Raw genomic sequence first — 13,709 nt, 5'->3', positions numbered from 1 at the left:
AAGGAATAACCATATATATTTGTCTGGTTCAATCCAGAAAGGTCTATTACATAACGTACATTTATCTTCCGCTAGAGTCCAGGTTATCACTCACCGTCCCAGGTTATCATCCGAGCAGGAGCAGCCCGTCATACAGGTAGATGATGCGGAGACGAAGAGACGAGACAAAAGGAAACAGAACGCAAAATACCGGGCGTCCATATTCCTGGAGGACCAGGAGCAATAGGCCTGTGACGGGCAGGACATGCGACCAACGGTGTGGACGAAAGCCTATTAGCTTAATCCTCCTTGACGTAACTTAAGACACAAACATGAGAGACACAAGAGATTGTTTTTGTCATGATAATGTTCTTTTCTATTCAACATGAACGGCGGACTTTGTTCGCTTTGTTTTAATCCCAAATGTTCACCGCAACGGTGAATGTTTTGCTGCCACATTTAATTGATTGGTTCCTCTCCTAAACAAATGAGTGGCGTCCATCTGCTAAGTTGCTGTTGGGTTTAGCACCACGGAGAGGGAGGGCTGAAGCGAGACAGATGTCTGGAGTGGACTCTAATCTGGCCTGAATAATGTCACCCTGCTACACTCCCAGGTTGACCCAAGCTCCATCTAAATCGAGAGGTGGCCAAAGGTTGTTTTTAATTGCAGGTTCAAATATATTATGGAGTTTTGTTAATAAATTCCAAATAAATTGTCTATAACTAAGCGTTCGTCTATTGATTCTTTTTTTTAATACTTAATAATAACAAAACTCAAGTTATTTTTCCTTTTTCAAAGCAATCATTTTTTTACAATGCTCTATTTCTATATATATATATTTTTTTAAATTATAATATTAACAATTTTTAACCGATGTCCTGTCCAGGGTGTTCCCTGCCTCTCGAACCGAAGAAACTGGGATAGAATCCACCCCCCTACGCAACCCCCATAGCAGCAGAAAATGAATGGATGGATGGATAACACATAATACAACACCTATAGAATCAGAAGAAAATCACGCGAATTTACCAGACTCCTGTTCGATGTCGGTAAGAAGCATGTAGGGAGCGTTCATCAATATAAAAATATTTATTTTCATACATGAATATATTTCAGGTCACAGATATGTACAGGTTATAAAACGGTCAGTTACCTGGCACGTGAAAACAGACGTGGATCTATCAGCTGCTGCGAATCTAACTAGAACAGGTTTCGGGTAGAGATGTTAACACGGTGGATGTGACGTGTTCATTTTTCTATTTGGGTTTTTCTTTATTTACTTGGTGAAAACATATGAGAACACCTATCAACCGCTTGTTCTTGCCAAAGTGCAGAAGTGAATTAAAAAACATCGTTTGCAGACATAAGACCAATGAATGTCATGCGGCATTCGTTCCCTTTAATCTCTCCACAAACAGTGGTTGTTTTATTCCACAAGGCTGTTTATGATTTCTTCCATCCAATGCAGACAGATGTCACAGATGACCCCGGCTCGGTATCATTGTACTGGTCTGGGGCCTTTACAGTACGCACTGCATCCTCTGGAAGTTGAGGCATTTGTGGGTTTTTTTTCAGCAGAAGTACTCACTAGGTGGCCCTTCAGTCCTAGCCGTGGCCTCAGAGTCCACGCTTGACCTGCCCGACAGAAGCCTGTTGGACTCGTCCGGATTCATCCTGGTCAGGAACTCGCCATCCATTCCTCTGACTTTCCCTGCGGGTCCAAGGGTCTCGAAGGTCACGTAGGAGTCCTGAATCTCCTTGGACTGTTGTCCTAAGATCTTCTTACAGCGCTTCTTGATGGCGCCGCAGCACACGATCAGAGTCAGGGGGACGGCGATCACGCACGCCACCGTAATCACCACCACGTTGATTAGCTTCTGAGTGCCACTGGCGCTCGCCGCCTCATCCGTTGAGAAGATTACACACTGCTCCTTCTTCGGGATCAGGCCTTTGACGCAGACGCAGGCGATGTACTTTGTCTTTGGCACGAGGCCGTCTATGGTGATTCGGTTTTTACCCGCGCCGACGTTGATGCGCTGCATGTCCCTCTCGCCGAAGACGGCGTAGAGGACACTGAACTCGGTGGTGTTGGTCGCCGTCGGGGCTCGCCAGTTTAATGACACGGTATGGTCGGTGTCACCGATCACCTTGACCGAACGCACGACCCTTTTCTCAGGGGCCTGCTGTAAGGACGAAGCGTTGGCCCCTAGGTTACTCAAAGCATCCTTAGGCCCCCCCGCCGTTTTCGGTGAGTCCAACGCTCCGCTTCGCTCTTTAGCCTCATCCGAGATGCTGTAGCTCTCGATCTCGTACTTCCCGGTGACACTCTTGGTGTTGAAAGGTTCAATGATGGGTTGGGGGGCAAAGGTCGTGGAAGGAGGGACATATCTTGCAATGAGTTTCTCTTGGTACGCCGCTCTTCCCATTCCACCCGTTTTCTTTCCTTTGTTTTTTTTAGAGGATCCACCAGTTGCTTCTTCTGACCGGAATGAATCTGTGATCACCAAAGAGATGAGCGCATCCGCGGTGCCGACGAAGTTGGTAGCTTTGCAGATATACTTTCCAGAGTCGTGGAAGGAGACCGCGGGGACACTGAGAATCGACCAAATAATCCCCTCCTTGGATATTTCCTGCTGAACTGAAATAGGAAGAAAAAAAGTTAGAGGAACAGAAGATGATGGTGAAAACTTGCGGTTAATTCAGCAGAACTTACTGGTTCCATTGATTTTTTTGCCATCAGCCCTGGTCCACGACAGCTCAGGTATGGGGACTCCCATCGTGCCGCAACGCAATAGGACATTGTTGCCCAAGGAGCTACGGACTCGAGCTACCGCCGTGTGCACCCGTGGACCCTGGCACCTCTGCAGCTCCGCCTCGGTGAACAGAACTCCCGACAGGCTCTCCGGATCCGCACACTTCAGTCTGGTGTCTATAAGAGCAACCGTTGACGCCGGCGACTTCTGGAACTGGACCAGATCATACAGCCGGCAGTCACAGAGCCAGGGATTGTCGTGCAGACCTGGAGAGTTGAGTCACATGTTGCTTTGATTCATTTAGAACAAAAACCTTAAAATAAGGAGCATTAGACTAATTGAGAGTGAGAAAACAACAGTTATACTTAGACTAATCTCTAACTAATGCTGTTGGTGTCAACCATGTAAATAAAGTGTCAGTTGCATAAGAAAGCTAAAAAAAACTCCAAACATCACAGCGTGATCTTTACCTAGAATCAGTTTCGAGGAATCGCTGTCCTGGTGCGGCTTCACGTTCAACCACATGGAGAGGATATTGGTCGGTACCGTGCCCAGACTGTTGCTAGATAAATCCAGATAGGTGACGTTCTTGATGTAGAGGATGGCCTCGGGTGGGATGGAGACGATCTTGTTGTTGTGCAGGTCAAGGAGCCTCAGGTTCGGCATGTCGGTCAGGGACTCCCAGGGGAAGGAGGTGAGGGCGTTCCCGTCCAGTCGGAGCTCGTCCAGATTCGCGAGTCCCCGGAAACTGTCCACATTTAGCGTGTTCAAAGAATTGAATGACATCCACAGGAACTCCATGTTGCTGAGGTAGTGGAAGTTGTTGCTAGCGATCCGGGTTATCGCCGTCTTCTCGATGCGCAGCTTGGAAGTATCGGTGGGGAAATTTGGAGGGATGGCGGTGATCTCTGGGTCGTTGCAGAGAACACTCCTGCGGGAAGAGCATAGGAATTTCCTTTTTCAATTTATGCCATAAATTGAATCTGCAATGCACTTAAATCGGCTTACGTTGCATTGTGTAGTCGAACGTGAGTGTTGAACAATCTGCATAGCTTATCTGGATAAAGGCGACATATGGCCTCCATATCGAGGGAATAGCAGTACAGTTTACACGAGGCAAACTAAAAGTTGTTATTTATAACCTGGGTGGATAAAAACTAGATCTTGTCTAAAAGCAATCAGGAGTATAAAGTTACGAAAATGATATCGAGAAGCCAGAACTATGACATCATATCCAAATAAATGATATTTTTCATATCATGTTATTTAAGTAAGAATAGGTTTTAACCACTGCTCTTTTGAATAGTTTTAAATTCCAAGTTGTTTATCGTAGGACACAATTTCTGATTGAAGATGAAAAACAAAATGAAATGTAACACATTCAAAGAAAGTAAGGAATTCTATCCCTATTTTGTTCTCGGCAAGTCTTCTATCTTGCTTTGTAACTACTCACTAAATAATAGTTCATATATTTAAATAGCTGGATCTAAAAACGGAATGTGTTTAGAAAAAGCGACTAGTCTTTTTGGTTAATATCATCTTGAGTCTGTGTTCTAAGAAAAGTTTCATGCTTGTCCATGAAATATGTATCAAACATCCTCTTACAGTTCCTTATACAATGACTTGTATAGCCTGATTCAGTTAAACCATGTTATAACGGTCAGCTCTCTTTCAAATGTACACACCATCTTTTATCAACTCTGCGTTTTTGTTTTGTCTTTGTAGGATAAACATTAGATTTTTAAGCGATCGTGCAGTAACAAGCAAAGGGGATTAAAGAGCAACTAAAAGTTAATCCATTGCCACATTGAGAGTGAATTACAGGGTGACAACCATCTTCACACGCGCACATATCCTCCAGTATATATTCACATATATTCAGGATGGTTTACCTTGCTTTGGATCCGTCGCTTAACTTGTGGAAAAAGCAGCTGCATTGTGTCGGACACGAGCTGCTCGTCCCGGGAAATAAAACTAAAGCGACGCAAAAAGCTGCTGCAAAATGTGGAATCATGTTTTTTTTTTTAATCCGACACGCGTCTAACTGAAACTACGCTTCTAAACTACAGAAATAAAACCTTTGTTAGCAGGACTGGAGCAGCATGATGGTGTTCTCTAGACTCTGAAATCCATTCTGCTGCCTCTCGCCTGGATCCTCAGATAAAAGGGACGGGCGGGGATTAGAGGACGACTTGAGTTATTTCCATTCACACGATTAGACAGTTGCTTCATGGAATCTGAAAGCCAGAATTATTTTTAATACTATTTTTACAGCCATATATCTTGTCAACTTTCACTTAACGATGCTATTTCGGACAAAAAAAAAAGCTTTTTTCTTTTGCATTTCTATTTTCCAAGTAAATATTTCGTGTTAATATTGCATGTTTTGTGGACGATATAATGCCAGGTTATATATTAAACTTATTTTATTAATTATTATTTGCATTATTTGATTTTTTAAATAAATGATGGAGCATTAAAAAAAGAATTGTGTTTTTCGGCTCTACGCAATTTTGACCAGCAGGTGGCGCAAAAGAGGTTATAGTCCTTTGGATGTTTGACAATAATCATTTCAGAAACTAAATCAGAAACTTTTATTGCCAGTTTTGATAACAAAACATACGATTTTTTGTGGTGGCCGTACAGAATAAAATAAAATAACATACAAAATAAACAATTAAAAAAAGCAAACAGAACCAAGGCAGCTATTCTTCGGCGCCTAAAAATGAAAACTATTCGTCTTTTAAATCTACTAGAAATAAAAGTATGTTGAACTTAATGAAATAAAAGTCTTATTAATCAATACAGTTGAGAAAATACAAATAGAATACGACAAGAAAAATGCATTTAAAACCATGTATTTTTTATTATTAGAAATAATAATACCTACTGCAATTTTAAGAATAAAAGTTAATGAAAAAATAGAACAGGAGCAAACATGCAGCACCAACTTGACCCACATGTGCCCTCAGAAGGGTTTTCGCAGGTGCTGAGGTTTACGTTCATGGCTGGACAAATCAAGCAGACAAATCCTTTAATCCATTCAACTCTCTGCCTCTTATTATTATACCTGGTGAAATAAAATCAGAGGGGCCAAAACAACATGGAAGTTCTGAATGTTAAATTCACCTTTAGTAGTACCACACACTAAAATCAACAGCAAATTGATGTTTTCAATGTAAACTACTCGGCCCTGGACCGGGAATTGTGGGGGAAAAAATACTCCAGTAGTACTTATAGCTTTCTTTTAATCTATTCATCTACAACTGAAAGACATTATAATTTCCATGAGGACGTGTGATGAAATATATTGTCAGGATCCTGGAGTAATTCATAAATATAATCATGAAACCAGCTTACGTTGGCACACATCAGTCTTCAACACTGAACCCATTGTTTTCTTGCAACAGCGGCAGATTATTCCGTCATTAACTATTTGCCAATACTTTACAACATATATGTAGAGTCAGAAATGTGAGCATTGGATGGTCAAATACTCTAAATAATCATCTATACATGCAATTATTGTCAAATATCTTTAGGTGGCGTGTTGTCTAGAGTTGAGTGACCATCTTTGAAAGTGCAAACAATTAGTCAAATATGAAACTCAGTCCACATTTGGGTCAGAACCATCGCTGACGTCGTAGCTGTTGGTCAAGGCAGGTGCAGCTGTAACAAAGCTAGGATTAACACCCCAATTGTGTTTATAGTCTTAAAAAGTGAATACGAGTTCAAACAGAAGGCAACGTCCGTTTTAATCTTTAGAAGTTCATTTAGCTTCTGAATAATACAAATTTTGTTGTGTATGAGTCTAAATATAAGAAACTAAATAAGAAAAAAAATTCACAATATCCACTTGTATGAACGAATGAAGAACATGTGATTTATTTATTTGTATACCTATTTTTAAGGTCTTTAGTTCCTTAAAGAAATGGTTCAAATTCAAACTTCAATCATTTTCTACTCACTCTCATGTCGACTAAAGGTTGGGATTATTTTCCGAGTTATCAGTTCGTTTTTTTAGAGTTATAGACAAAAAATGTTTGTTCATTTTATTGTAGAGACTCGGATGTTGCCGTCTTCATCTTCGTCCAAAAAGACACTTAAAAACATCTAAAAACCTCCACTGTACTAGTATGTAACGTCCAAAAAAAAGAAGAAAAAAGAGAATAATAATATATATGTTTAAATGACATGAAATAAATTAATTGAATATACAGCGTTTCATAACTTTTTTTTTAAGCGCTGCTTTTATAATACGACGTCGTTTCAAAAAAACCACAACTCCCATGTTGCCTCTCTGCAGCTCCTTCAACGGAAAGTTGGACTTTGACTTTCCTGCAGTTTCGATTCGTTATTGACTCAAAATAAACCCATTTTTTAGCAGTGACAGATTGAGAGTAGATGTTTCCAGACGCTCATTATAGAAGAAGGAAACTGTGAGTGTTTACGTTCACGGGGTTTCTTTTGGGGGGAGGTTCTGAGCCCAGAACATTCCTCAGAGGATTGTCGAGAAGGTTTTTATCCACAGACCTTCTTTGTGCTTTTGCACGTGAACGAGGCTCTGACTGCAGACTCTTGGACACTTCGCTGCTCGAAGAACAAGTTCCGTTACTTGTTTGTTTTTTTTTATAGCAAAATGGCGAGTTACTCTTTACCAGAGGGATTCACCGACTTCGATATGTTTACTTTCGGATCCATGCTTCTGGTCGGAGGTGAGTCTTCTCAGCATCTGGTAACAAACAGACCACGTGGTTCTCGTTATGACGTACAATAGTTCAATAAAAATAACGCTTAAGTCAACGCATTTAAAAACGTTATTATTATTACTATTATTATTATTATTATTATAATTATTATTATAACTATTGTTATTATTATTATTATTCCTATTATTATAATTATTATTATTATTATGTATATAATTACATGTGAAGTGTACCTAATGTGAGTCTTAAACAAATGTTTGTGTCAGTATTTTCTTAATACATTATTTTAAATAGTAATAATTTAATTCACAGTCGTTAAAAAGACATGACAGGGGATCAGAAGAAAAGTGGCACATTTGTGAAAACAAGTTAAAATGTTTGACTGTGAAAAAGATATTGTGGCGGTTCTGGGGAACAACAAACATGGATTCAATGTCTTTGTATTTGGCAGGTCTTCTGGGATTCGTCCTCAACGCGGTCAGCGTTGTCTCGTTCCTCCGGGTCAAAGAACTGCGGACCCCGAGCAACTTCTTCGTGTTCAACCTGGCTCTGGCCGACATCAGTCTGAACATCAACGGCCTCACAGCAGCGTACGCCAGCTACCTCAGGTGAGAACCTCACTTAAAACATCCTGATTTCACCGCATAATAAACTAGACTCTAATGTAACACATCGTGTAATTAACACATGGATTATTAATACTATTTTTTTTAATTATTCACAAATGAATCATTCAGATCTGATTAAAACCATGATCTGTCACATAAAATTCATTTTTAAAAATGCCATAAGTAAATAAAAGAAAATCAAAATGGGAAATATTACTGCATTACCATGTAATTACAAAACGCTAGTTTTAGTAAGTAAGTAAGTAATAGTTATTTCTAAAGCACCTTTCTAGACCAGGGTCAAAAACAATACTTTTTTTTTCGTTTTTTCTGTGCTTTTATATGTTTCACTAGATATATCTCTGTATTCAAGTATAGAGTAAAATTGATGGTGTACATGGTGGTGTTGTTTTTTCACTCATTTTTGTCCCTTTGTTTTTTTTTTTAGATATTGGCCTTTTGGCCAGGATGGATGTTCCTATCACGGCTTCCAAGGGTTGATATCAGTCCTGGCATCCATCAGTTTCATGGCAGCCATCGCCTGGGACCGATACCACCAGTACTGCACCAGTGAGTCCAGTTCACTCCAACACAGACGTGTCCAACTCCATAAACATGGGGCCAAAAATCTTTAAGGTCGCAGACTTGATGTGAAAAGGTCAAAGGATACAAGATAACCCAGTAACAGACTACGATCACATTGATCCGTTGAAAGTCTGGAATCTATAAGGGAACTTTTGAAAAATAACAATAAGGCTGATATTCCTTAAACATATTAGCCACATATATGGGAGGGTTTTTATTAATGTAATAAAGTGTTCCTATCATAATAGCATTTTTTTAGTAAAGGTCTTATTTAACTTTAGTCAAATAATAAAAAAAATATTAAAAACCTTCTCCTTGTGTGAGATAATACCATTTTACCTCATTAAATGTTAGACAAAGAAATATAAATACATGTAAAATTAATCTTTTGTCATGTTATCAGCTGCATTACAGTTTTACTCTTTTTATTATAGTATTATTGATACTACAACAATTAAAATCAATCTCAACTTACTAACAACTAAGCTCCGATGTTTGTTGAAGTAAATAACAATTTCATTCTTGTAGTTTCTACAGGAGAAACAAAGTTAATTCTGTAGTTTAAATGAAATGACCATGTGATTACGTCTCTGAACTATTACACGAGATTGTTGAGACGTTTGCTTTTGTCATTTTACTGTAGTTCTTGTAACACAAAGACTTCATTCTTGTTTCACAGCCTTAATCCTTCTGATTTCAAGGTTAAGTCTTAAGACGGCTCTTGTTAAAAAAAATAATGTCCAGCTCTTTACTCTCAATACAATACAGTGAAGAAGCTTCCACTCCTTGAATCCACACATCGGTGTTTATCCTCACAATATAATATTAGTTTTAAGGTTATATTTCACAGTCTCTGATGGACAGTCTTAAGAGTCTTGAATAAAAGCTGCATTGAAGTCAGTCAAGGTCAAAAGGTTGTAGTTGAGACACTGGACAAAGAGTGATTCCAGAACTCCGGTCGCAGGATCGTGGTCAGAAAGCGAGTGTATGTGTTAATAACTCCCCAAAAACCGGAGTAATTCCATTGACCTACATTGGGAGTTTTGCCGTGTCAGCAGATTCTGATTGTGTTGTCATAAACAGAGGGACGGATTAGGCTTAAAAAGAGTGTACGGTGTAAAAGCGGGTCACCAACCTTTCTGAAAATGTAACGCAGGACAGAAGCTGTTCTGGAGCACCACCATGACAATGAGCGCCATCATCTGGATACTCTCCATCTTCTGGGCCGCCGTGCCTCTGATGGGCTGGGGGGTCTACGATTTTGAGCCCATGAGGACCTGCTGCACGCTGGACTACACCCGAGGAGACAGGTGGAGTTCTATGAGGAACGTGCAAACGTCACATTGAACCCCTGTGTGTTTTTGTCCACAGAGACTACGTGACCTACATGCTGACACTGACGGTGCTTTACTTGATGTTTCCGGCCATGACCATGTTGTCCTGCTACAATGCCATCTACAAACACTTCAAGAAGGTCCATCACCACAGAGTATGTGGATTTAGTATTTATTCAGGCTTGTCGCTTACATACTGCGAGCTTAAGCAAGTCAGGAAATCATGTCAAATGACTGGAAATATGACACAAACAAATTGTAAACTGAAAAGATGATGACATTTTAGATTTACAATCACATTTATATAGTGTTCAGAAAATCAATGTTCAGTGCAACAGTAGTTGCAAATTATCTTAATCTGTGGCCCATGTATTTGTTCTGAATTACTGAAAATGTATATATTTTAGTCATAAATAGCAAATCTTCATACCATATTTTAAACCATTAAGCCATATTAGACCATTAAACAAGGGACTTATATGAGGAGTGAACAATCTTCAACACAACCACACTGCTCTATTATGATATATTATATATCTAAGTATGTACAATACTGTATTTGTACATCTGTGTTGCTAGTTGCACAAAGGTGATCGACATCTGTCTTTGTTTGGCTGGGCGGCAAAGCATTTTGGTTGTTCAGGTCTGTTACTGACAAGTTTGTCGAGAGGGACGGCACCTCGTATTCAATGTTCATCATGCAAGGTCAAATAAATGTTATATACATTTTGTTGATTTAATAAATTCATAATGTATCTACTATTTCTAGGATTTAATTAAATGCAGGATATTTTCTATGTGAATGTTGCATTAATGTTTAAATTAGGTAGGAATGAATCTTTTCATTGATCTTGGAACATCTAGACATTTCCCTGAAACAATGTTTCACACCCAGTACAATAGGCCCCCAGAGTCAGTAATTAAAACCCAATAATCGTAGCTTTTTGGGCTATTTTAACTTGTATCAAAGAGGTCAACACAACAATTTGAGTCTCTAATCTTTTTTAAATCATTCATGACTACTTAATAAAAAAAACTTTAAATGACTTATAGAGGATGTTAAACAGTGTTCTAGCTCAGCTCACTGGTTAGCATGCTAGCTAGCTAGAAGCCTTTTCTTCAGGGCTAGTTTTTTTCATACTTAAAAAAGCTAATTGAATTTTTTGCTAATGCTAAATGTGATGTAATGCTGTGTATTCTAAAAGTCCTTACTAGCATGTATGAAGCATGTACTTTTGTTTTCTTGAAAATGAAACGTGTGTGTGTTTCCATTGATGACATAATCTCAACGGTATCTTCATCCATGTTCATACTAGTGATTTGTTCCCTCAGTTCAACACAAACTGGCCTCTGAGGGTGATGCTCATGTGCTGGGGCCCGTACGTCCTCATGTGCATCTACGCTTGTTTCCAGAACGTGAGGGTGGTCTCTCCAAAGTTGAGGATGGTACGTTTTAATTTAAGATATTTTCCAATATTTGTTTTATGCATACTTCTAACACATTGGGTCTTCAGGTGCTTCCAGTTCTGGCTAAGACCAACCCCATCTTCAACGCTCTGCTCTACGCATTTGGGAACGAGTTCTACCGAGGCGGCGTGTGGCACTTCCTCACCGGAGAGAAGATCGTGGAACCGGATCTTAAAAAGTCCAAATGAAAATAAAATTGAGTTTGATAATGAACTTGAAATGAAACATTTGAACTTGAAGCGACATGCTGGTCCTGATTCCTGTCTGAGCGCACATGTGACCCACTCAAGAGATTAAAATGGTTTGGGTGAGAAAGCTTATGTAATATCTATAGATAGAGCCGCCGGCCGCCGTCCTACGACACTGTTATGTGATTATGACCGCAGACAGACGAGGAGCATCAGAGCGGGCGGAGCCGGAGCATTTATAGTAAAACCTTTCAGTTTACAAATGATGACGTTGAAATCTACTAGAGCTTAAAAAACGTGATGAAAATGTGTTTTAGGAAAATTAAATGAAAGCAATAGATGTAAAAAATGTGTGTGTGTGTATTTTAAAAAGAAGGGATCGAACAAAAACATATTTAATTAATGAATGGATTAAATAATATGAGGGAGATGTTTTTCTATGTAAGCAGGAGCAGTACAGGACATTTTAACAAACAAAATTTTTCCTAAAACACTATTTAATCATTATTAAAATATTATTAAAACAAAGAAAAAACATCACAATAAAAAAAAGATACTTGACTTAAAAATTAACAAAAACAATATTTTATTAAATTATTTTATTATTATATTGTTAATTATTATAATAATGTAAAATAAATTATATAATTGATTTATATATATATATATATATATATATATATATATACGCATATATACATATATTTATATATTATATTAATTTATAATAAGAATATATATCTTATTATTATAAATGATTAATAATTAATGTTTTTATAGCACATCTTTTATATAAATAAAGTGCATTGGTCAGCGTATTATATCGTGTGTCGACATAAATATACACAAAAAACACAATGGTGCCTCTGGAAGTTTTGCTTAGGGCCCCATAATGGGTTGTCTCTGAATTTACTTTAAACAAAGTACTAGTAGTAGATTGTGTCAAACTCAAGGCTCAGGATATATTTAGGTATAAAATATTCTACATGACTTAATGTGTATAAAATGACATCAAAATGTTTATGTTTTATTATATTATTGTAACACAACTCTTCAATAAACGACAGAAGATTTCATGAAGTCATCTGCCGTATAAATAATCCTGGACTTCCTCCAAACACGTTGGACCTGAACTCACTTGAGCTCATGGTGTTAAGTTAGCATGAATTCTTAGAAACCGTCTTTACTTTCACTGACTGAGCCTCCAATTAAAGAGTCAGTGGATGAGTCGGTCAAAGCCAACGATCGCCAGGATAGTAATAGCAACAGGCTCACGGCAACAAAGAACATCCCACGTCAGAAAAAGATTCAGGTGCGTCTGCTGCAGGACAGGTTAGAGCAGGAGCTGAAAAAAAAGAAAAATAGTCAATTATTTCTTACTATTGACTTGTGTTTATTGATGGGTCAATATAACTTTTGTTCGTATAATGTAAAAAAACGAGCTCTTTGTCAGAAATATAAGAAAAATAAAGAAAAAAAAAAATTTAATTCTAAAATTCCTTCAAATTATCTGTTTTGGCTTCAATATCTTTTGAAAAAAATGACTTTTACATTTTAACAATATAAATATAATTTTCCTAAACACAATATATATATATATTTAATATAGCTTTATATGTTAATATAATAAATATAATTTTGTGTAGGTCAGCAATCACATTTTCAGAATTATATTAAATATACATTTTTGTATATAATTTACTTACTTTTTTGGCATAAATAAGAAAATAAAGGAAGGAAAAATGTATGTGACGCTTGTTTACATGTTTTTATTCCTCTTATAATTTATTTAATAATACAGATGAATATTTAAAAATGAAATCACTCTTTCTAAATAAATATTTGTTATTTAATATTTAATTGTTAAATTCTTTAAGCCGCTTTAACCTGAACATCTGAGCTACTTTTATTTGTACTATGGATTTTTTTTTTCACCAGCTGGACTCAATTTTACCTCAAATATTACATAAGTGGTTTTTAAATGTGGGATTAGAGTCATGCTGATGGAGCTGGATGTGAGTTTTTAGGAAAGTGATGTTGCTCATCTGAAGCCACGGTGAATCTACTCCGGTGTTGTTGTTGTCG

General features: G+C 37.8%; 2 protein-coding genes across 2 annotated transcripts; one reads left to right on the top strand and one right to left on the bottom strand.

Moving 5' to 3' along the window:
• Positions 1-1,361: 1,361 nt before the first annotated feature.
• Positions 1,362-4,776, bottom strand: lrit1b (leucine-rich repeat, immunoglobulin-like and transmembrane domains 1b). The gene is made up of 4 exons (XM_087784270.1): positions 4,626-4,776; positions 3,204-3,664; positions 2,694-2,999; positions 1,362-2,618 (listed from the first exon to the last, which is right to left on the bottom strand). The coding sequence occupies exons 1-4, from the start codon at positions 4,745-4,747 to the stop codon at positions 1,552-1,554; spliced, it is 1,956 nt and encodes a 651-aa protein (XP_087640396.1). The 5' UTR covers positions 4,748-4,776; the 3' UTR covers positions 1,362-1,551.
• A 2,304-nt stretch (positions 4,777-7,080) lies between these two features.
• On the top strand, positions 7,081-11,751 carry rgrb (retinal G protein coupled receptor b). The gene is made up of 7 exons (XM_087782854.1): positions 7,081-7,448; positions 7,894-8,050; positions 8,499-8,620; positions 9,792-9,945; positions 10,007-10,124; positions 11,302-11,415; positions 11,484-11,751. Exons 1-7 carry the CDS (start codon positions 7,373-7,375, stop codon positions 11,622-11,624), a joined length of 882 nt encoding a protein of 293 aa, XP_087638980.1. The 5' UTR covers positions 7,081-7,372; the 3' UTR covers positions 11,625-11,751.
• Positions 11,752-13,709: the final 1,958 nt, after the last annotated feature.

This window comes from Callionymus lyra, chromosome 2 (genome assembly GCF_982586985.1).
Source record: "Callionymus lyra chromosome 2, fCalLyr1.hap1.1, whole genome shotgun sequence".
NCBI classification, from domain to species: domain Eukaryota; kingdom Metazoa; phylum Chordata; class Actinopteri; order Syngnathiformes; family Callionymidae; genus Callionymus; species Callionymus lyra.
Note: the sequence above shows the minus strand (reverse complement) of the source record. Positions and strands in the feature narration are given on the sequence as shown.

Coding starts and splice junctions, on each gene's coding strand:
- lrit1b (XM_087784270.1), bottom strand. CDS start 4,747: ATGATTCCACATTTTGCAGCAGCTTTTTGCGTCGCTTTAGTTTTATTT. Junction 3,000..3,203: donor TTCCTCGAAACTGATTCTAG/GTAAAGATCACG, acceptor TCAACTCTCCAG/GTCTGCACGACAATCCCTGG. Junction 2,619..2,693: donor CAAAAAAATCAATGGAACCA/GTAAGTTCTGCT, acceptor TTCCTATTTCAG/TTCAGCAGGAAATATCCAAG.
- rgrb (XM_087782854.1), top strand. CDS start 7,373: ATGGCGAGTTACTCTTTACCAGAGGGATTCACCGACTTCGATATGTTT. Junction 8,051..8,498: donor GCGTACGCCAGCTACCTCAG/GTGAGAACCTCA, acceptor TTTTTTTTTTAG/ATATTGGCCTTTTGGCCAGG. Junction 8,621..9,791: donor ATACCACCAGTACTGCACCA/GTGAGTCCAGTT, acceptor AATGTAACGCAG/GACAGAAGCTGTTCTGGAGC.